The 24,923-nt window shown below is 35.7% G+C and overlaps 1 protein-coding gene and 1 long non-coding RNA gene across 2 annotated transcripts in view; both read right to left on the bottom strand.

Moving 5' to 3' along the window:
* Nucleotides 1-2,692: 2,692 nt before the first annotated feature.
* Nucleotides 2,693-24,923, bottom strand: part of LOC149774344 (uncharacterized) — a 48,963-nt gene continuing 26,732 nt past the window's right edge. The window contains exon 5 of the mRNA XM_089945438.1: nt 2,693-10,580. Within this exon, the coding sequence (XP_089801564.1) occupies nt 7,915-10,580 (2,666 nt within the window). The 3' untranslated portion in view covers nt 2,693-7,914. The remainder of the gene's footprint in view (nt 10,581-24,923) is intronic.
* Nucleotides 21,088-24,324, bottom strand: LOC149774345 (uncharacterized). The gene is made up of 3 exons (XR_016416883.1): nt 23,892-24,324; nt 22,720-22,909; nt 21,088-22,425 (listed from the first exon to the last, which is right to left on the bottom strand). It is a non-coding gene; the product is annotated as an uncharacterized LOC149774345 (long non-coding RNA).

Genomic DNA, 24,923 nt, shown 5'->3' with positions numbered 1-24,923 from the left:
ATGACTCTTTCATTTGTGTATATAAAATCATGGCCCATTTTAGTATTATCTACATGACTCTTTCATTTGTGTATATAAAATCATGCCCCATTTTAGTATTATCTATATGACTCTTCATATGTGTATATAAAATCATGGCCCATTTTAGTATTATCTATATGACTCTTCATATGTGTATATAAAATCATGGCCCATTTTAGTATTATCTATATGACTCTTTCATTTGTGTATATAAAATCAAGGCCCATTTTAGTATTATCTATATGACTTTTTCATTTGTGTATATAAAATCATGGCCCATTTTAGTATTATCTATGACTTTCATTTGTGTATATAAAATCATGGCCCATTTTAGTATTATCTATATGACTCTTTCATTTGTGTATATAAAGTCATGGCCCATTTTAGTATTATCTATATGACTCTTTCATTTGTGTATATAAAATCATGGCCCATTTTAGTATTATCTATATGACTCTTTCACATGTGTATATAAAATCATGGCCCATTTTAGTATTATCTACATGACTCTTTCATTTGTGTATATAAAATCATGCCCCATTTTAGTATCTACATGACTCTTTCATTTGTGTATATAAAATCATGGCCCATTTTATTATCTACACACATCTTTCATTTGTGTATATAAAATCATGGCCCATTTTGTTATCATCTCCATGACTCTTTCATATGTATATATAAAATCATGGCCCATTTTGTTATTATCTACACGACTCTTTCATTTGTGTATGTAAAATCATGGCCCACGTTTCACCAACAGTTTCATTTATTTTATTTCAAACTGAGATTTTTACATAATCATACCTTGGACAAGATTGGGTTGGTTGACTGATTAGTTCACTTTTAACAGCACTTTCAAAAGATTATTGGATATATCATGGTCAGGAATGGGAGTTAAGTGCCTTTTCCATGGGGGAAACAGAAGCAGCTGAACTGTGCTGGCCTGGTTGGGTATCAAACACCCATGACCCTTTTCTGACCATGACCCCTTTTCTGAGTTTGCTGCTCCACCAACTAAGCTACCTTAGCTACCAACAATACTGGGATTCTTATCTGTGGAAAAAGTAGGCCTTACAAATCCCCTCCTCCAAGTCTCCCATTTATACAGAGACTCATACCTAAAATTCTCTATAGACTCATACCTAAAATTCTCTAAGTTCCAGTACTTTAATTTTCTACTACTTATATAGTATCCTATGATGCAGCATTGTCAATTTACGTCCAACAAAATGTTACACATTGTCTCCATTATAAAATAAAAAATACTGAATTCAGAAAATTCTAAGAACCAGTATCAAAAAGATACCCAAGCAAAACTTGCTTGACATGTATATCATGTCTAGCTGAAGTATGTTGAATGTTTTTAGAGTTATGGTCCAGAAATGAAAATGTTTAAGTGCAGACGTATCGATGGACACATAGTTATATCCCTTGTATTACATACCAGAAGGATCTAAAAAATTCAAGATAAAAAGTCATTTACATTTCTCCCTTCCGATACGACTATTACGAGATACAATGATTTGACAGATTGTCAGATTTTACATGCAGGAAATTTTTATGTACGAAGAATATATGGAAGTAACAAGAAGTAGAAATAATGAAAGTGTGAATGATAGATGGATGACAAAATCATTAAAAATATTTAACTTAATTACTGTGAATAGCAAATGTAGCAACAATAATGCATGAAAGAATATTTTGAGAAAGGCCAAAATAATGTACAAAGTGTTTTGAAAGTCTGCCCCCACTTACCTAAACACCATTTCCCAGGATGGAGAATCTACTGGTAAGCCAAATCTAAGATCAATAAAAGGGCAAAATTTCAAAGTACCCAAGTCAAAAAAGAAGCTATTAAAACAGTTTTAAATATTCAGGTACATTAGTTTAGAATAATATTCCACATGATGTTAAATCAGCTCCAAGTATCTCTTTCTTCCACATAATAGTTGACTTTTTTTTACAGACTAAAGAACAATTATCCCATATGTTTTGGTTATCAGACAAAATGGCATTTTGGGTAGTTGGTTTAATTTCCATTATTGCTTATCTATTCAAATTCATCTTGCTTTATTTTCACCAACTTAAAAGGCAAACTGGATAATTATGTTGATTTAAATCAGTGTCAGATTTTTTTCCAGATTCAAAATATGTAAAATGTATTTTATTTTTATGAGCAAAACATCTTTAAAATATAACGCCTTGAAAAAGGAAACTCTCATGAAAATACTTTGCTATTAGTTTTGATTGAAAGTTCTGGTCTTTAAAGTTTTTACTAACTGTAAATTTATTTCTGAGAAAAGTAAATATCATTGGTTTACACAGAATTTACTGACAAATGGTACTAAACAGGAACTAAATATATCTGTCTAACACTGCACAAATGCTGCTCTTGTATTATGTTTAATGCATCAGTAGTTCTGACACAATTTAATACGAAGTTGTATTGCATCCTCTGATGCTGGCACCTGTTAATAATTAGTGCCAGTTCTTGTCTGGTGTGGGGAGCAGACTGGAATCATGCTGAGCTGACCTTGATGGGGTCATTCTCCAGCTAATTTTTAAAAGCAAACATCTGGGGAAATCTCTGTGAGCAGACCAAATGTCATACAGAATTCTGCCACAAAATCAAAGTGGTTCCAATGGATGGGTGGAAGGACAAATGGACAAAAACAGTAAACATATTTTAATAAAGAATTGTGAAAAGCAAATGACACACTTGAACCATCAACCTAAGATGTGGATAAAGATTCACCGAGATATTTTTTAACAGTTTTTGGCATTTTGGGTGGAAAGACAAGTGGGCTAAACATATCTAAACTATGAATAGCAAATGACACACCTGAACCACCAGTCTAGTACATGTACAAAGATTTGTAGAGATTTCTTGAAAGGTTTGGGTGTGTGTGATTTGGATTTTTAATGTAGCTGTAACAATTTTTTAGTCATATTGCTACAATGTCTGCAGTGTGGCAGTTTATTGTGATGTCCAGCACTGGGACATCATGCCACAGACATGTAGAATGATGTCCCACCCAGTCACATTATCCTGACACCAGGCCAACCAGTCCAAACACTAACCTCTTAATGCTGAGTGCCAAGTGAGGCAGCTGTAAGTACCATTTTTATAAGTCTTTGGTTTGACTCAGCCAGGAATCGAACCCATGACCTCTCGCATCTGAGGCGGATGCTCTAACCACTAGGCCACCAAAAAGGCTGAAAGATTTGGGAGTTATGTTCCAAAACCCAAAGTGTGAATAATGAATGGATGAATGAACAGACAAATTAATATTTGGAAAAATATTTAAACTAAAATACTGAGAATTGCAAAAAACACATCTACACCACATGCAAAACTGTACAGAGATATCGTAAGTGGATATAATATATACATAGCTACAAATTTAATGAATTTATTTATTTTGCTCTCTGGTCAGGAACAGTGATTTTTTTTAATACAATGAGGTACTGTATATATATACTGGCTTAAAAGTTAGGTCCAACTGCAAATAACACAGGTACTGATGATCTGCCATCACATAATTTGCCAGCAGATCAGGGACCATATTATTTGTTCTACTCATTACTCCAAATAAAACCTAAATAGACCCTGTTCTGCTGGAATATTATGCAATATCAGATCTGTATCTTAGCAGTTTGCAGTTACAGTGTATAATTAACTTACAAGTTAGTATAGATGGCATTTTGTGAACATCAAAGCACACAAAGTTTCACTAATTTTTGTAAAGAACTATCAGAATGTTTTTACAGTCATCAAGTACTATCATTTCATGTATGAAACATTTTGGAACTTGTCACGATAGCATGGTTAATACTGACTGAATGTGGAACTTGTCAGGATAGCATGGTTCATACTGATTGACTGTGGAACTTGTCACAATAGCATGGTTCATACTGACTGAATGTGGAACTTGTCACGATAGCATGGTTCATACTGATTGAATGTGGAACTTGTCATGATAGCATGGTTCATACTGATTGAATGTGGAACTTGTCACAATGGCATGGTTCATACTGATTGAATGTGGAACTTGTCATGATAGCATGGTTCATACTAACTGAATGTACAATAAAACAACATTAAATGTGATTATGGCAGGATCAATACATTGACAGCTTTTAAGTACATGCCTAAAATTAAATAGTTTAGCATAATCTGCACACTAAACATTTCTTAATATATTCTGAGTCAATATTTTGCGAGTGTAAAATATGCAAATATACCGCCTATCAAGAGCTATGTGGATGGATGGGCAAACAAACATAAGAACGTTAAATATAATGAAACAAAAACAAACGGCAAAACTACAGCATTAGTCAAATATGTATGCCCGATTTCATAGAGATATCTGAAATGGTTTTTACATTTTGCCTCAGAAATGACAATGTAGAAAATGGATAGATGGACCAATGAAAACTGACCACTAGTTTAATATGTTTACCAAATTTCATATATATATATATATATATATATATATATATATATATATATATATATATATATATATATATATATATATATATAGTTTGGATAATGGATGGATAGAAGGAAAAAAAAGAAATGAAGGAAAGCACTAGAAATGTTAAAACTGAAGAATTGTAAATAAGAAAGGGCATACTTGATCACTAGTCCAAGGTGTGTACCAAGTTTCAAAGCGACACCTTGAACTGTTTGAGAGGTATGTTCAGTAAACAAAGTTGTGTGTAATAGCTAGATTGATGTACAGGTTGTGAACAAGGGCTACAAGAAAGTTTGAGATCACTCATTAGCCTGACATCTGCCAAACATTTTGCCAAATGTATAAGAAGAAATCTGGGTCAGTAGCATACTTTCTGTTGACATTTCTCCAATACAAAAACAATTGTTTAAAGGTTTCTCCAGGTTTTGTACATTTATTCATACATAACTGCAATGCCAGTAGCTGGTAAAGGAAAGTAACATTTCCACTGAACAGAATGTTACCATGTGATCAAGATGAATTGCGTTTATTTGTGTATGAACTGTAAGGAGAACTACTTTTCTAATAATACCCGCTTCAGTGAAGGCAGACAGGAAGTAAGCATTAAAGGAAAAGAACATTCTAACAATTTATAAAAAAAATAACTGAATAAATTTAATCTGAAAGACTAAAGCAACCAACATTTCTCATCTTTTATAAATAAAAGCATTCTTTCTTTGTTGAAATTTGTGAAATCCAGCAGGACAATCCCAAGTGCTATAAATAGCTACATAATAGAAAACCCCAAACATGTATTACTACACTCAATTAAGATTTCTGTTTTTTTTTTTAATGATGCAGACAAAATAACAATAAATAATTGAAATTTCAATTATAAGAGTTTAACATTTTTTCTGAGTTTATCGTGGTATAAACTGTCAGTTGCTGACTCACACAGCTTACATAATGCCCTTTGGATGTTATTCGCTGTGTGAGTCGGCTACTAACAGTTTATACCACGATAAACTCAGAAAAAAACGTTAAACTCTTAATTAATTGCACATTATCTGTCCAATATTAACATTATGTGTCCAATATTGAAAGGCTCCTATGCAGGGACAATGTGTCAAAGTTGGTTCAATTCTGTCAGTATTTATTTGTGATTTTGTGCAAATATTTTACCTTTAATATTTTTAGTAATGGCAGTCATAGTTGGTAGCCAAATCATATTTGTACAAATCGTAAAGGTATTACAAGCTAGAACAAATTTGGTCAAATTCTTTTAAGAAGTTATTAAAGATATTTCTTTTTTTTGTATCAGCAGCTATAACTGATAGCAAAATGTCATCCTTGTGCAAACATATAAAACCCTTCATATTAGAATGTTTTCTGTAATATTTAGTCAACTTTTTGTTGATCATTAATCAGCATCGCTGTCACAAGCCAGAAAGGTTTTAATCCATAATGCTCTATACAAGACTCGGTTTAAGTACAATACTAGGTTTAAGTACAATACTCAGTTTAAGTACAATACTCTGTTTAAAATGGTATGGCCCTTCATCTGTTGTACACTGTTCAGCTTCCATCTGGCATCAGTTTGAATTTTCAGCTACTAAAAAGACCAAGTTAACCAAACTTGGCACAGAGCATGCTGGTAGATTTTTTGTACAGACGATGCCAGTCTTTGACAAATAAGGCTACCAAAAGTAAAAACAGACAACCTTTAAACAACTTCTTAGCCAAGCCACTGAACAAAATTTGTTCAGATTTCAAAGAAACCATCCTGGCATGAAAGTTTCCAGGATCTGCAACCATATTTGATTGCAAAATGGCATCCATGTGCAAATATTAAAACCCTTCATATTAGAATGCTTTCTGTAAAATTTAGTCAACTTTTTGCGGAGAACTCACTGAATGGATTTGTTATTTTTAGTATCAGTGGCAAATCATTTGTAGAAATCTAAATGCCAGGAGTACAACTAAGGTTTCTGTCAATTTTTTAAATGGTTTTTAAGAAGTCTTTTAGGTTTTTCTATTTTTTATAGCAACAACAGCTATATTTAGCAACATATTGGCATCAACTGTGAAATCTGAAAGGTGTTAATACCATGGTTTTTCTATCAAATTTAATACAATTCTGCAGAGTGGTTTTGTGAAGTCATTTTTATCTTTAGTTTTGGTGGCCATTTGATCACTGATCAGCATCAATGCATAGCTGAAAGTCCTTAATCCTGGATGCATAGCTTAAAGTCCTTAATCCTGAATGCATAGCTGAAAGTCCTTAATCCTGAATGCTCTGTATAATTTTTGGTTTAAGCTGGTTTGGCAGTGTTTGCAAGATGAAAATAGCAAATGTTGATCGTCAATGGAATTTTGGTAATGGTAGCCCCATTTGATAGTGGATTGGGATCATTTGTAAAAACCTGAAAAGTTTTCAAGTCAGGATGGTTTCTTTGAAATCTGAACATATTCTGCCAGATGGAAGCTGGACAAGGTACAACAGATGAATGGCCATACCATAATCTCACAAAATGGTGAAAATATATAAATTATTGAAACTGAAGAATTATGAATATCAAAACATCTGCACCACAAGTCAAAAATGTGTACCAAATTTTATACAAATACCTTGAACAGTTTGAGAATTATGCTCCAGAAATGAAAGGATGGATAAGGAATGAATGGAAAAAAAAACAGAGAAAAAAAAAAACAAATCTTGAAACTGTATAATTACTAATGGCAAAATGCATGATTGGACTGCAAGTCTAAATATACGTACCAAGTTTCAAAGAGATGTTTGAGAGTTATTCTCCAGAAACTTGATTATGGGTCAAAAAACAGAAAAATGGACACTAATTATTTTCAAAAACAATCTGCCAATCACATTTTTTTCTCTCAACCAGATAGACTTTTTTCCCTCAAGAACAAACCTGGCAATCTTAATACTCTGGAGCAAATGTTTTCATGAGTTCCTTATAATACAAAGAGTTCATTATAATACGAAATACTCAAATTTTACATGAGATAAAACCAGTTATTCCCAATAAAATCTGGATGTTGTGACTATTTTCTAATCATGATGTGTGCTTACTGTTCAGTGACCGTATCATAAGTGCAAACAACATAAAGAGAATTTCAAAATCTCAAAGAAAATTTGTGAATGTAGGTCCTTGTCTATAGTATAAGCTAGATAGCATCTGCATTACAAGGCAGATAGTCTTCGCATCTTTCAATATGGTTCCTAAGTATGGATTTTAATGTCTCTACTGGTATCTCCATGATCCTCTTTAAACACTTGGATCAAAGTCCTCAGTTTCTTCTAAGTGATTCTTGTGTTGTCTCATGTCCATATGGTCCTCTTTAAACACTTGGATCAAAGTCCTCAGTTTCTTCTAAGTGATTCTTGTGTTGTCTCATGTCCATATGGTCCTCTTTAAACACTTGGAGCAAAGTCATCAGTTTCTTGATCTAACAGATTCTTGTGTTGTCTCAGATAGTCTGCATAGAGTGCTCTTGTCTGGTGGAGCACACGATGAACACTGTGCCTGCGAACCATCCTATCAAAATACATGGCAAGTTCTTCATACTCCATTTTGGTCTTCATGATGTGGTCTCTATGCTGCATCAAGATAGAAAGGCATAAAAACATCAGGAAGGGATTCCCCATACCAAACTCATCAGGAGGTGGAAGTTTTCTTGTACTCTTGAGGTCACCCCCCTCTTCAACATTGTCAACTAAGGACAAATTCAGAGCATCTGTTAAATCTGATTGATACTCAGAGATACACAGGTCTTCAGACACTTGATGACAAACTGAGTCCATTTCACTAGATTTATAACTATTCTCAACATAATCAGAACCACAACACTGGACACTTCCACTCAAGTCATCTCCCCTTGTTACTGCAATTTTAATCCCACTGTTCTTCATGCCTTTTGAATCCACATGACTTTGTCCATTTTTATCCTGGTCATCACAATTTATTGTACAATTTATATGACAAGATGAATGCTTGAAGCTTACTGGGTGGTCTGCCTGTGAGAAAATGCTAACTTCTTCACTAGAGAGACTGTCCTTGCTAACTTTTTCACTAGAGAGGCTGTCCTTGCTAACTTTTTCACTAGAGAGGCTGTCCTTGCTAACTTCTTCACTAGAGAGACTGCCCTTGCTAACTTCTTCACTAGAGAGGCTGTCCTTGCTAACTTCTTCACTAGAGAGACTGTCCTTGCTAACTTCTTCACCAGAATGACTAGTCTGGCTCTCTGAATTTTTGTCTTCTTTATCAAGTAATTTCTCGGAATCCTGAGAACCAGGTTTTTCAACAATATACTTATCGGTTAATTTCTTATGTGGACTATTTGCATAATGTATCTCATTGAATTCCAAACCACAGTCCTCTGAATTTGGGGACTTTACCATTGAGACATTCTCTTTCTGACAGGACACATGTATGTCTTCATCTGTACTTTTAACTGGCGGTAAGTCAGCAGCAATGCCAGAACCATCCCGATCCTTTGTACTCTCCATTGCTGAGGTGTGTGCATCCTGTATCTTCCCTTTATGTGACACTTGTTGTTTTGAAGGTTGTTTTACAGTTCTGGATCTCTTTTTTGGAGAAGTCAAAATCTGTATCATCCCACTAAAAAAAGAGCCCTTAATATCTGGAATCTTTTCAGCTGATTTAATCAGTCTTCTGTCGACTTCTCTAGAGTTTCCTGGCATCTCCATGGATAAATGGAACTGCATTGGTGTCCCATCATTGTCTGACTGCTGTCCTGAAGGAATGCAAGGCACTAAAATGTCCTGCACTGAATGTTCATACCACTGGTTCCTTGTGGATGTTATGGACTGTGCTTTAGAACAATCCTTGGTGCTCTTGATGGAGATATCTTCATAAACTGGGTTTTCTGTAATTATGACATCATTGGGTGATAATGGGGACATTCTTTGTTTAGAACAATTGTTATTTTCATTGGGCATAATATTGCACTCTATACTAATAACTTCCTGCTTAATAACTTCATTGTAGTCCTCATCTGCTATCATACTTAATTTTGAATTTTGAATTTCTGAGTCAATGTCTTGTGGACTGGATTCATTATTTTCAATCTTACAACTGGCTGCCTCTTCAACTGAAATAATGGGAAGTTTGCTTTTGGGCAAATTCAATTCTTTGGCTCTCAAATTGGCAGAGGAACGTCTCTTTGCCAGTAAGTTAGCATACAGGGTCTGCTTAATGGTAAAGGTTGGAGAGTGGGGAGAAGTGGAAAGAAGTTTGGGGTTAAAATCTGGTTCTGTTAATGCTAGACTATTCTTTGGTGGATTTGGAGGAAGAGTGCTCCACATGACTTCTAACATATACAATGCATCTTCAAATGGAAATTCTCTTTTCATCTCTAAAAGCAGCCATCTGTAACAAAAAAATAAATCTTCAGCCCCATGTTCTTTCATGTAAGTGTGAAAATGTGGGTCATAAATTTGGATAAGATTTGACAGGTCCTGAAACTTGGCTGTCATAGCTCTGCCATCAAGACAGAAATTGAGTGCTAGACGATTCATAAGTCCACAGAAGCATATGTAAGCTTGGGCCTCATCTTTCTGAACTACGAGAAGTGGAGACGCCAAGTCGCTCATTCCTTGACAGTAGGATACCTCTGGATGTGTCAGTGCATAAGTGACTAGAAGATTAAACAGGGAGAGCAAATTTTTATTTTCATCTCCACCAGCAAAACATTTATGTCCCCTATCTGTTCTCAACACATCTTTTTTAACCATAGATGCCACACTCTTTGCTTCCTTGGATACAAGACCATTAGAAAATAATTGCTTCCATTGATCACGCAACTTGTAATATTCAAGCTCTTTTGCTTTCATATAGTCAAACCTCTCTCTTCCAGACAGGTCAGTGGGGAAGATATTCAGAAGGTGACGCCATACCACTCGCCTTAATACTGGCTCTACTCCTCCTTGGTAAATACTAAGTCTGAACTCTTCTGGTTTCACCATGTGACCATCAGAGTCCAGGTAATTTCGAAACTCCATGTCTGTCATTGGAGTTTTTAGAGGCTTGAATATACTTTCATCTTCAATTTTAAGGCCTGCAATGGAAGAAACTATACATAGAAATAATGTTTCCAGGAAAGATTTTGTTTTTTTTGTGAACCGCTCCACCACTTACATTAATATGCTTTTCAAACTTTTTCAAAAATACTTTTTTAATGCTGACTGCATCTATGCTTGAAAAGAAAAAAACCCACTTGTTTCTTGCCATCTGCTGAGGCTGGACAAAAGTCTTCTGCTGAAAACATTACTCACTTATCATATTCTACATAACGTCCATACTGTATGCTAAAAGATTATCACTGGGGTAAATTTCATATGGTTAAAGCTCATTATAACAAGTGTACACTGACGACATAATTAACAGCCTTTCTTATCACAAGTATGTAGACCCCCGAAGCATTAGCTCCTCTATGTTGGGAACTTGACACCTGGGAAGTTCATTTTCTTTCCCTATGACCAAGCCTAATAATAAATATACAAGAAATACAAAATGATCTAAGCCAGAGTGAGTGTGTGTGTGTGTGTGTCTGGATTTTTAACATAGCTTTAAAAGAATTCAGTCATATCACTACGATGTCTGCAGTGACAGTTCATAGTGATGTCTGTCACTGGGGCATCATGCCGCAGGTATGTAGCATGATGTCCCACCCAGTCACATTATCCTGACACCAGACCAATCAGTCTTAACACTAACCTCTTAATGCTGAGCGCCATGTGAGGCAGCTGTTAGTACCATTTCTGTAAGTCTTTGGTATGACTCAGCCTGGGATCAAACCCACAACCTCCCACATATGAGGCAGACGCTCTAACCATTAACCCACTGGAATGGTCTGATCTAACCCAGAAAGATAATGGTTATTGATATACCATTCAGAAGAAACTTTTAAGTTCCATAGAAATGTACATACTTTTGTCTTTACTCTTTTTTGGTTGATTTTATCTTTCCAATCCAGATGCAGAATTTTGGGAGAGAAGTCCTATGTGTTGTTTGTACTAATTAATACAAATGACACTGAGTTTTATATCCCGTCATATGCTGTGAACAAAGAATTCTAGGGTAACAATTAAAATCACTATCTTGTAAAATGAGTGCTTTGGTCAGACAATTTACAGGTTTAAAGCTATGACGGTTTAGTTCATTCAAATTTGTTTACAATGGATACACATGCTGGTGTTGAAAAGGAGGACTATACTGATACACAAACCTTGAGTATAGCATGTCAACTTAATTTAAATTGAAAGTCTGTCATGAATTTATTAACCGTAACTGACCATTTATGATCTAGTATCTATTAAAATCCATTGTACAAAAGTCTAAAGGCAAAAAAAATTCTGGCAAGCTGGAGTGAAAGACATCTCTCATTAGTTGGTAAAGTAATTGTTATAAAAACTCTTGTTCTGCCCATATTCATACATCTCTTTTCAGCACTTCTAAATTCATCAGCGAAAATTGAAGCTGAACTAAATTGTACTTTATTTAAGTTTGTGTGAGGTGGAAAAGGAGAGCGAATTACATGTGAATACTAACAGAGAATGATGAAGGATTATATGATACACAAGATAAGAGGTTTAAAAGATTACTGGAAAACAAGGATGGAGCATGGCAGAACATAGTCAGTACAACTGTATTCAGAAATATGAAGGATATTTGTAATTTGGAAGGAAAAAAATTAGAAGAAATTGGTAATCACATTAAAAACAGTTTTTGGAGAGATGTAATTTTGGCAGTATCAAATTGGAAAGAGGATCCACAAGATCCAATTTTGTCATATTTTGTTTGAACTAGAAAGTTCCATCAATACAAATCCTGGACGGCCAATGTGGGTATGTGAGAAAGCTTGCCAGTAGCTTCTCGTGGGTCATTAGTTCTTCCTGGGGTTTTCCCGGGTTCTTTCTCCACCATTAATACTGGCCGCCATGCATAGCCTATCGTGCGCTGAAAAATGGCATTAAACCCCACAACAACAAATCCTGGAAAAATGACAGCATTGAAATTCTTAATGATTTGGTTGACAATTGTGGCAAATCAATACCTTTAGAAAGGCAATCAAATACCATTTGGCTCACAACATGTTTCATAAGCAGTAGGTTGAAATAATGAACTTGCATAAACAAAACTCTCTGAAGTTTGTTTACAAAGATTTTTTTTTTTTAATGCAAAGAGGCAACACATTGCTAAGCAAGAAGTGTGGATGCAATTATTAACACATTAACCACTGGAGGAGTTTTGTCATTTTTGCCTGAAAATCAAGTAGGAAACACATTTTGAAAGCTATTTCTGAATAGATCCGAAAACACCAAATCCCAGGTGATCTTTCAATAACCTAATGCCTAGTTGTGTAAGAAACATCGTCTTTCATTGGTTATTTGGCTTGCGCATGAGCAGAAGGGTAAAAGTTGGAGTTCTTTTTTCTTTTTTTTGCTAAACGGAGCCATTATTTTTTGTATCGAAACCACTATTTATTCCAAATGCCCGTCTTATCCTACTTTTGCAAAGGTTCATCTGTCTGTTTGCAGTTCATACCGGTTTGCCTTAGATCTGAGACCAAAAAGTCTGAAATCCAGACACAAAATCGGATTCTGACCACGGGCAAATTTTGAGTAGAAAAAAAATCGGGTCCCAAAAATGAGGTTTTTCCCTCTGTATTTTGTAGTGCAACTAGATATTCTAGATTATTTAGTATCATTGTAGAGCTACATCTATCTACCTTTCTATAATACCATCCACTTCAGTGTATCATGCATGACTATGATGTTACAGAGCTCGGCAGTAGGCTACTACCTCCTGCCACGTTAACTTGTCACTAGGGGTTAATGTGTTAAATAAAAATACAAGCAGTGAGAAGTGGTCTAAGATTTATAGTGGGTAAAACTAAGTACTAAGGATACAAAATTGAGCTCTCTTAATTTTAAATTAATACATATAATAATTGTCACTAATAACTTCTTGACAACAATTAATATACTAGATGGTGACAAATGCACTTTCTGTACAAGTGAGAATAAACATATTGAACAACTATTCTATGACTGCAATATCACGATAATTCAAAGTTTTAGTACCTTTTTACTAAATGCTTTGCACCTTTGTCCAAATATTGCACCTTTGTCAAAAAAGAAATATTTTTAGTTAGTGAACAATTGGACATTTTGTGTAATCTCTTGCTTATTTTGGCTAAATATTATATTTACACCTGTAGATTCAATATGCAAAATCCTTCCATTTATGGTTTTAAACAAACAGTTGAAGTGCATAAAAACACTGAAAAATAAACGAAGTTAACCAAAAAGTGGACCAATTTTTTTCAAAAATGTGCCTCAATCATGAACATGCAACTTGTGCAATGCAATAAACAGGTACCAATACTGTAATATTGCAAAGTATATATCACCTATACATTGTATACTTGTGTCAGCCTATCTAATTTGTGTCAAAAGTGATTGTGTGCAATATGCATGTGTGTGTGTTCTATTTTGTTCATTACATTTCATGTCCCTAGGTTAATTTATTAACCTGAAAGGTGTACTTGTAAGATGTCACTGGGATGATGTTCTCTGACCCAGTGGTCAGCCTATTACGGGGATAATAAAAAACAGGGATAATTATATAAAAAAGGTGGAGACAGATTTGACTGAAGTCTGATGGTTGTTGGAATCTTCTGTGTGATTCAGCTGAATGTGTCTGGACGACAAATGTGCATGGACATTGAGCCTGCCTGGGAGATGACAGAGTTGATTGTTGGTTTGCCAATTATGAATACATCTGAGAAAATCTCAGACAAGAAGGTAGAGAACTGATGACTTGGTTCCCCCTGCCTTCCAAGATAACTGACAAGATTTTGTTAAAATGAATCAGAATGCCCTTTCTGGACAGTGTTTCCTGTCACAATCAATAAAAAATCGCTATGGGTTTCATTATCAGGAGAGAGATGTGCACAGACCATTCCTGAAAGGACAAAGGCCAGTTCATTTAATGGAATAAGAGCATGAGATGGGCACTCAGCCAGTCATTCTGGCATCAATATGTTTATCATAATTGCAATAGTAAATGATTTGCGACAACTGTTCCAGTCAGGGTTCACTTTCCTTTGTATTTAAGCAATATTTGGGATGCTAACACCACCTTATATGAAACAGGTTCTGCATGGGTTGAAAATTGGGAGTTTTAGGGATATTTATACATTGCTGGTGAAATGGGCATGAGTGACTATAAAATGAGTATTTTGGCATTGTTAGGACAATCTTTTCTACTGATTCAGTTTTTCACTTCTCTTACCAGTATGAAAATATATACATCTTAAAGGTTGTGGAGTTTCATTTGGATACGGGGTAGATACAAATATGCAAGGGAACATCCTCAACTGCTGTCACAGCTGAAAATTGTTTTGTGCTACCTTAAATAGCAGTTTCAGGTTTCTTTGGATTTTAGTTGCATATGTGAAATTTGATTGATATTACTCTCATCCCTTAATTAAAACTTTCATATGTGTAAAGTATGATTAAAAATTAAGTCAAAGTGGGCTGGAGATCATTTAACTAGCTGACAGGTACCTAAGAACCAAATGCAAGAACTGTTGACCAAAGCTAAGAAAACTCTTCCAGGCAATTCCTGCTGCTCAAATCAATGAGCCATGATTTTTGTCCACCTTGTGGGAGGCAACTAGGTCTAGTCAGCACTAAGGCCTGCTATAAAAGAGACCATGATCTGGAGCCTGACATTTCCAGTTCATTGCAAAAGCTTACTAGAGGTAAACCCCCAAACAGGTGCAGAGTACGCCAAAGACCAAGGGGCAAACATGGAGTATGGTATTGGTTACTAATGGCAGATTAATGTGGAACTGTGAGTCCACTCAGATATTAAGTTTGCCTTTAATGTGGCAGACTTAAAGGTGGATGTGTTGATGATGAAACCACTCCAAAAAAATCCCTAGTCAGAAGGCAGAAAATGGAAGCCATGGTTCCTCCTTGCCTTATGTAAATGATGGCAAATGAGATGACTGACAGAATACAGATTCATTTTCCAGATATTTTGTGCCATGAATAAAGAACATTCATGCCTCCTCACTTCTAGGAAGGAGGAGGTGGGTCTTCTCCCTGTTGTGCTTCCATGTGAATGGATCTTGATTTCCAGCTGTTGCTACAGCAGGATGCCTGCCATAAGCCAAGTAAGGTCTTCATATTTTCTGAGATAGGAGATCATATAGCTTAAACTTAGTAATCTGTCATGAAAGCAAAGGCCAAGTTCACCTATATTTGGGATCAACTGCTGGGGTCTCGTGAACAAGCAGCTCCAAGATGACAGGATCCATTAATGCACTGAGGAGACCACAGAATCAAAGAAACTGAATGGCTGAAATTTGGTTCTCTGAGCAAATTATAGACACCACCAAAAAGATTAAAGTCATGTTCTTAAGAGAGACCTAGATGGGTCCAGAAGGTGCAGAACTCCATGCTCAAATGAATATAATGATGGGATAGGATGAGATGGGATTAAAATCTTATTGACAAGGAACCCAAGGTAGATCAGTGGTGAAACAAGCAATTTCACATGCTGGTACAACAATGATTAAACTGGTGCTTTTGTAGAATGTTAACCAGGTAGGTTAACATTAACCAGGTAGGTTAACATCTTGGACATAATAGTTTAGAAGCGTTACATGACTCTGATCCTATTTCACATATGTTGATTGCATTTGAATATAATTCAAATATTCATTGATGTTTATAAAGATGTCAAATCCATCCTCTTTTCATTGCAAACTTTGATGATATTAACTGACGTTGTCATTCCCAGCCAAGCTAAATAGAAAAATAAGCCAACACATCTAAATCTAACTAAATTAATTTGAAGTTACTTATTCTTTTGTGATTTTGTGAGGATTTAAAGGGAATGAATGTAGGCATTGTTTTCCCTGTTTATTTTTAAACACAGTACAGATGTAAATATTCCTTCAATGCTGAAGCCAGATGGTAAAGGATTAAAACTCTATGCAAAGATGATGTCAAAAATGCATCCAGAGAAGTGAGTTGTTCACAATCAAATTCACACAGATATACTGTCAATTTAATTTGGATGCAGGACACCAGAATGTATTGTACTAGTATATGTTTGACATGTCTGATGTAACTAACCTTTTGACCAGCTAAAAAATGCCAAAGTGGACCTTGAGATTTTCTGCTAAACCATAAGAAGCACTCATCCAGACCTGCTAAATAATTGTTTTAATTGAAATCCATACTCTGATATTAATATCATCTTGTTCATGAGATATATATATATATTGCATTAAGTGTGAAATGGATATGTGGCTTCGGTAAAAAGTATAATGCAAACTCCAAATGGGCCAGGTACTTGGGAACTAGTTCCCTGCCTCAACCAAGTTTGGGAGTAGAGCATTTGGTTTTATGGGCAAAGAAGGATTCCCAACAAACAGTTAAGTCATTTTCAAAAAAGCATAAGAAATAAAAGGTGAAATAATCCCTTCACAAAATAAAATGCATGCCGATAAATATGGCTATGTACTAATGCATATGTACTACTAAATATGGCTATGTACTACTGCATAGCCGAAATAGCATAGCAAGCTTTATTGTAACAGCAAACTCCTCGACCATTTCAACTTAAATGATTTGTTGCAAAGTCATGACTACTGGCCAATTATTTCATTTTGATAAGATGATGAAACGAATTACTGACTTTTAAGAAAATAAAGAAAAGTCCAGTATCCGATATCACTGATACTGATAATTCCATATCCATACAATAACTTTAATACAATACAAATGCATAACTATTCTGAGTTAATTTTCCATAGTAAGAAGATTGGGTGTGTGGTGGGGAGTGGGGAGTGGTAATGTGAGGGGTGGGGAGTGGTAATGTTTTGTGAGATTGACTACATCTTTTCACCACAGAACAAATGTTGGACAACAGATCCAAAAAAAATTGAAACTCTGGTTGATCAGGCTTTGTTGGCTATGATATGATCCCTAATCTATACCATGTTCTTCATCAACCTACCATCTTTTCAATAGTATAGTGAATAGAAATGGTGATTTTGTTGCAGTTCTGTGTGTTGAAACCATTTCTGATATTCTTTAACGATCACAGGATTTTCAAATTAGTGGTAGACATATTGGATGTCAGACTGGCACCATTTTAAATTAGGACAAAGTAGATATCATTAGAAATCTTTTGGTCAAAACCCCGTGTCATAATGATCATTCATTCGGAAGGAGTTTTGACAAGAAGATTTTCACAACAGACAGGATGTACAGCTGGCACCCCATTTCATTTAAGACCAACTCGGTATTATAAGAAATCTATTGGTGAAACCCCATGCTGATACAGCCACTCATCTGGGAGATGAGATCACATTTTCATGATAACCGCCATAGTGGTCATATTCAAGGTTACACATCATTTAGGAACAACTAGACAACATAAGAATTCTTCTAATGAAAACCCCATTTCAAGATGGCTACATATTGGATATCACATCATTCTAATTTAAAATCAACAAAACTTTAAAAGAAATCTTTTGATGAAAACCTCAAGAAGATGTGTACATTCATGCAGAAAAAGGAAGTGATAGCAATATTTTCAAGCTGGTCAACAACAGTTATGTTGAGAAACAATTCAACATCACAGGAAGACTTTTGGTGTAAACCCCATGTTAATATGACTTTACATTCAGAAGGGGGTAGCAATAAAAAGATGGCTGCTGTGGCAGCCATATTGGATGTCAGATTGACACCATTTACATTTAGAACAAATTAGGCATCATAAGAAGTCTTTTGGGGAAAACCCTACATCCATAAAATTTTCTGTTCAGGATATATTGCAATAAGAAGATTTATAAAACCAGTTTTTTCCTAGTAATATATGTCTCATTGAGAATACATTACCCAATTATAATATCTTAGGAAAACTACTACTACCTCACAAATCCAGTCCTCCCAGATAGTACTTTTAGCTAAAGGGAGTTAAAAGTTGTCTTCCTACCTATGTAGTGGCTGTGTAGAGTGATGTCCCCTTATGTATATAAGACTTGGTGTCAAAGCTTAAGAATACATCAGTTATTACAGGAGCAGAAGGCATGCTCTCTATGGATGTAACTGCAGAGAGGCCAGGAGATGTCTGTGTATTATGATAAGTATTCTTGAAGAAGCATATTTTACTAGGTAATATTGGTTTCTTTTTCAAATACATTACCCAATCATAATACCTTTCGAGAATATTAAGAGGTGGTGGATGGGTACATCCCCTTACCCTGGAGATATCATTTCTGGCCCCCTAAGTTATGTGAAAAAGCTTTTAGGTAATCATACAGGAGGGGACTACATCAGTCAGGGTACAGCTTCAAAAGGGAAAATTCCCACCCACCCACTCCGCAAATCCAATGAAGTCCTGAAGTGGCATCTTGAAGCTGTCAATCAATCTGGAAGGATGAACTGCTGAGCTATGGATATAGGTCCTACCAGATTTAACTGGACCCTCTTGGATGACAGAGCACAGAGATAAAAGGTAGAGAATGTGGACTCTGTCCCCATCCAACAGCCTGAATGAAGTTGACTAGTGAACAGTTCCAGTCTGATGCTAGGTTGGTGGCAACTGCTCAAACCTTATAAGCTGAAATGTGTAATAAGCTCATTTGAGCTGGGGTTATTTCCCTAGATTCTGAGAAAATAACCCCTTTACATATTTTTATATATCCTCCTGTCTGTGTGTAAGAAGTAGAAAGAGGCATGATCTCTCTCGATGCAACAGCTCTGTTCTAATTAAGGTACCATCTGAAAGGTGAGACTGGGACTTGTAGGTGGCCTTCAGTTGCTGTGTCTGTGTGGTCTCCAATGCAACACTGACAAGGTCATTGATCCATGACTTCTCCCATTGGAATGGTGCGATGAGGATGAGGCAACAGGCTGATCCCTTTGCTTTCTGTATCACTTTTGGAATCTGGGGTTTTGGAGGGTAGGTGTATGTGTTCAGGTTCATCTAATCCAATGATAGAGAGTCTTGGACAGGAGAGACAAAGGATGGGAGTTTGGCATTCCACCTTATCCCAATCCATCCCACCAATGCTGGGTCCCACCAGGTAAAGGTCTGGGGACTTGGGTCCTCCTTCAAGTCTCCAGACCTTTGGGTCATGGTGTGAGACTTGCTGAAGTGTTGTTTTCAACAACAAAGCCACATGTTCACCATATCCTTGGGATGCCTCAACATATTGGCCACTCTTTGTCATGGAACAATCAACTAATACAGAAGGAATGGTCTCTCCATCCCTCAGTTCTCACTCAGAATGTTGTAATTTCCTGACAAGGCACTTCCTAATATTTGTGCAATAGGCTTGAGACTTTATAATAGAGATTTTAAAAAAATTCTTACAAGAATAACAACGCTTTATTTCTAAGCAAAAACAAATGAACTCCTGAATATTACTGAGATTGCCTAAGCCCACTTTCTCTCTCCGACACACTTCATGAAAATACATTGGCGGACCTCATTATAGTGATCTGCATAATTTATGCAATCCTGAAGTTGTCCACGGCGGTCAAAGTCGATTTCTGGAATAACTTCAAAGCATGATACAGTCCTACCTGTTTATGTCGACATCCTCGGACCCGGGGAAATATTGTCGATATAGGCGGATGTCAAGATAAGTGAGTGTGTGTGTGTGTGGGAGGGCGGGTCTGAAAAAGAAAATACAAGTTAAATTCGTCAGTAAGGGGTGACCTGTCTTCAGTGAGTAGCACTTACACTTTGAGAAAACAAACAATGGAAATTCTGAGTACATGAAGACAAAACCAGTGTGAAAGACACTTGTATTTTGACAAATTACATTTTGGTTACCTTTATGTAATAAAACCCACAATAAAATATTGCATTGGTCACATCCCGATATGGAAAACATTCACTATGATATTCAACAAGCAAATGACCATAACTTATGCCCAAAGTTTTGTCGCAATGCCAAAAAAGTAAATAACAGACTTCTAGCAGAAATTTAGATGGTACATTGAAAATCAGAAGCTTGGACATACAAAAAGAACAAACTGTAACCATTTTTGTGCATATTTTTCATATCTTTTGTTATGAGAGTGTGTTCAGCTGACTGACCATGTGTTAAATTACAGAGATGTACTGCAGCCACAGAAAAAAAATTGACAAAGAAGAAAGATTGTTGGAAAAGATTTGCACACTTTTAAATGCTCTCTATAATCAGTTCAAGGTACAATTATAAATATCTGATTGGTCACGTGTTGTAAACCACCCAATAGAAAATAGTTTTATTTTGATTACATGGCATAATGGTATGAAATGAAACTTTCATACATCTGTCGATTAGTTTTATATTTTTCAATGACAGAGGCTTAGTTTCAAGTACTTTGCAAGGTACAAATGATTCTAAAGTACTTTTCAGGGATGAATTAAAATTCAAGTATTTTTCAAGGTACAGTGCAAACCAATGTTGAGCCCTAATGACAGTGCCCTGAATCAGTATACAATGTTGTAGGCGACTAACAGGAACATCCTGAGGGGCCTTGTGAATACAGACATGAAGGTATGCGCCGTTTAAGTCCACATTGATGGCAAAGTCTCCCTCATGGGTGGCATTCAAAATGTGCTGTAGTATTTCCAGTGGGAACCCAGGGACATGGATAAATGGATATAGGGTGCTAACGCCAATGACCAGACGTAGAATATCGTTTGCCATTTGGACCAAGATAAAATATGGCGGGAATGACGGGACCCTATCAGTGCAATATCCACTTTGGTATGCAAAAAACTGACTTTTGCTAGGTGAGCTTCAGTAGGACAGCCTTCACAGTTTCATGTCCTATGAGTGGCCCTTGGCTCCTTTTATTGATTTCCCACACTATCCCTGTATCAAAGCTGAGGATGTAGGTAGGGAAATAGGTCTCTTGATGGCCTGTTACGGAGTTCATCCATCCATGTGTTGGATCTAGATCTTTGTCCTGTGTTCTAGTGTCAAGTTCTTGTCTCATTACATCTTTAAATTTGGCAATTGATGGTAGATCATTAACATTTGTTTCTAGACATTTGGCAAGTTTAAGAATTATTGGGATAACTTTATGAATGGTTGGTGATTTGTCTCCGCAAACAGTTTGTTTCATTCAGGAACAGTGATAGAACTACCACAAGTTTTTCAACCAATGCTTGTTCATCAAATGTATAGAGATAATTTTTCAATGTTGTAGCTGCTGACTTGCCTACTTTTGGGTCACTGATAATAGGAATAATAACAGGTGTCTGCTCATGCAGTCATTCAAGCATGTCATGAGTGCTATTCCATCTAGTAGGAACATCCATCATTGACCTTGTGTCCTTTAGTACCTATGTCAAGTAGTAACTGCTGCTTACTCATTAGCACATCATTTATGTTTGTGCTTTGATGGGAAAAGGTCACAAATCTGTACCCATTTGCAATGATTTGTGACAGTTCTGATATAGCTAAAGCTTTTTTCACAATAAGGTTTGTTCTGTGACTATAACAACCAAATCGAGTCCAGTGAAGTAAATCAAAAGTCTTTATCTCACTGGCTGCATTATCAGTGACTCCAGTTGGTGTTGGAAGACTCCATCACCTCTGAGTGGCCAATAGGCTTTCTTTTATGTTTTCCCCAGTGTGACTGCCTTCAACATTTCGTGTTTCTAATAAAACACTTTTCAATTCCCAATCTTTGGATAGAAAATGTGCAGTCACTGTACTATAACTTTCTGCACTTAATGAAGTCCATGCATCATGACTAACAGCTATATCAAGAACATCATGTAGTTCCCCTTTCACTTTTTTCTCAGCCTGGTCTTTCTTCTCAGCTAGTTTGGAGGACACTGCTTCATGAGCTGGAATTTCCTACCTGAAAAAGTAAAGTTGAAACATTTAGTTACGGTAGTCAAACAAGACAGGGTATACATGTATTTGGAATGTTCCTTGTGTCTAAATATAGTGAAAACAATGAATTTATGTAATGTTTAATTAGACAGGACAGCATTATATTTAATGCAACATTGCTTAATTTAGGTATGAAAATTCAAAATTCAACACCATACAGTGTTGACATCTAGAATCAAATGGATTAACACTTTATTGTTTTCTCACTGTTAATTTAAATAAATATTAATAATTTATAGTGTTATCATTCAAAGCTTACTTTGGATTAAGAAGCATCACAAAGTTTCTAAAGTATTTATGGTCTACAAGGCTCAGCTGGCTCTCCATTGGCTTCTTAACTTGTTTATCAATCATAGTCTGTTTGGCTGGGGAGGGAACATCAGCACCTCTTGTTGATCCAGTTTCTTTGTGGTCATGATCAAAATAAAAGGCCAGATTTGTAGTATTTCCTGAAATTTATTTGAAATAAATGGTTTATACTGAAATAAAAGCAAACGACAAATAATTTATGCACAAGTATATTAAATCAATTGAATTAAACCAACTATATAAAAAAATCAGAAAGAAAGGAGGATTTAAATTAATATTAAATTTGTACATATATTTAAAAATTTAATTTGCAACATTTTAAAATGTGTTCTTTTTATGTTTTTAAATAGTCACAAGTCTCTGGGAACATCCGTAACAAACCTTAGAGATTTCTGGGAACATCAGTAACAAACCTTAGAGATCACCTTTCCATCATATAATAATAGTAATAGAGTAATAGCAGGATAATCTTCTGATAATTTATGTATTTCAAGCATGATACATATTTACACGAGATGGAGCTTCATTATGAAAAGACATTTGAAGTATTTTAACAGACAACACATTCTTTGATTTATATGCTATATAAGAAAAAAGCACAAACTACGCAAATGATTTAATGAAAATAAAACTCTGGATTTAAAATTTTAGATACTGGAATTCCATGAAACTTTTTGATTCTCCGAAATGACAATCACCAGATGCATGGTCCATTATGTAGACAGCATGTATATGTTTGGTAACTTTACAAATGCAGCTCAATCATTTTACATTAGGGTGATCGATCTCCTAATAATTACATTCGTTGTTGATGACTATATTTTTTTCCAAATTATCCTAAAAGTTCCAAACTATGGGGTATGGTTTTATATTTGGAACTTATGAAAGGAATAAATAATTCACCCCTACTGTAGTGGATCGGAAGGCTTATATCATACTGTTTAACTGTTTACACAGTCCTACAACGTAAGACATATCACATAATTTTGTTTTGGTGTAGCACCAAAACGAAAATTAGAATACTGTTCTTTTTTCACAATATGTATTGAAGTACGTGTTTGCCAAACATATAGAACCAAATGCATCCCCTCGTTGATTTCAATAAAAAATAGCTGGACCTACCTTTGTTTGCGTATTCCTTTCTGCAGAGTCTGCATAAGGTCTTCATCATATCTAAATTCCCCTTTGTTGGTGGACACTCCTGTTCTTCGTAAAATCCGAAATATGTCCAAACATGAGAATGAGCTTTTCCTCCAGGATATGGATCTATTGTTTTGGGATCATTTTAATCCATGTCATGTGTATGATATTTAGTGGCATTTAAAAAAAATTGTTTGGAATCCTCGGTTTTCTTCCCAACAAACAAGGGGTGGGAACTAGTCTGTGCAGAGTGCATCACAGCTGTCTCCCTTACTGTGCAATCAATTATGGAGTTTCACAATCGATCAGTGAATTGGTTTGCCCAACCAATTGATTATCGATTATAATCAATAACTGAAACAACACTAGTAGAGGGAGTTCTAGAAATACTAAGTCCCGTGATGAAATGAGTGCCTGAGCTGTTTCAGAGTGTGTCAGTGTTCAGCGCTTCATGGCTGAAGGGCAAGTTGAATCATCTCCCTTGTCCCCATAAAGTTTCACATTAAGGAAAGTCACCATTCACCTTCAGCCTGAGCTCTGCGTTGTATGTGCTTTGCCTATAAGCTGTAGACAAAACTGAGCAAAACGTATTAAACTGTAGCCCTGCACCTGTCTTGAACGCAATGTCTGAGCAGAGTTAAATCATTAAAAGGTTGGCCCAGAACGTAATAACAGACAGTATAATAAAGTAATGAAGCATACAGTTAAAAATAAAATGACAATACCATCTCTACGGGGGAGAAGTTATAAACCTGTGGGCCTGTACATGTGATGCTTGAATAATGTGTGGGCGCAGAGCTATATCAAATGATGGTTACCTGGAAAATAAGGTGATAGCAGACAATCTCAATTACAATGCTACCTGTACAGAAGGTCAAGGACAGCAGCATGTACAGGTAGAGTCAATGAAGCATGGCGTTCCAAGACTAAGAATACTGTGGTAAATGACACTCACCTGTATGTACAAGAATGGACGGAATTATACATATATTAGGAGTTTCCTAAGAGTATAAA

Source organism: Sinohyriopsis cumingii, unplaced genomic scaffold, assembly GCF_028554795.1.
Source record: "Sinohyriopsis cumingii isolate HCF-2022 unplaced genomic scaffold, ASM2855479v2 utg000349l, whole genome shotgun sequence".
In the NCBI taxonomy this organism is placed as follows: Eukaryota; Metazoa; Mollusca; class Bivalvia; order Unionida; family Unionidae; genus Sinohyriopsis; species Sinohyriopsis cumingii.
This window is presented reverse-complemented; position numbering and strand designations above follow the sequence as displayed.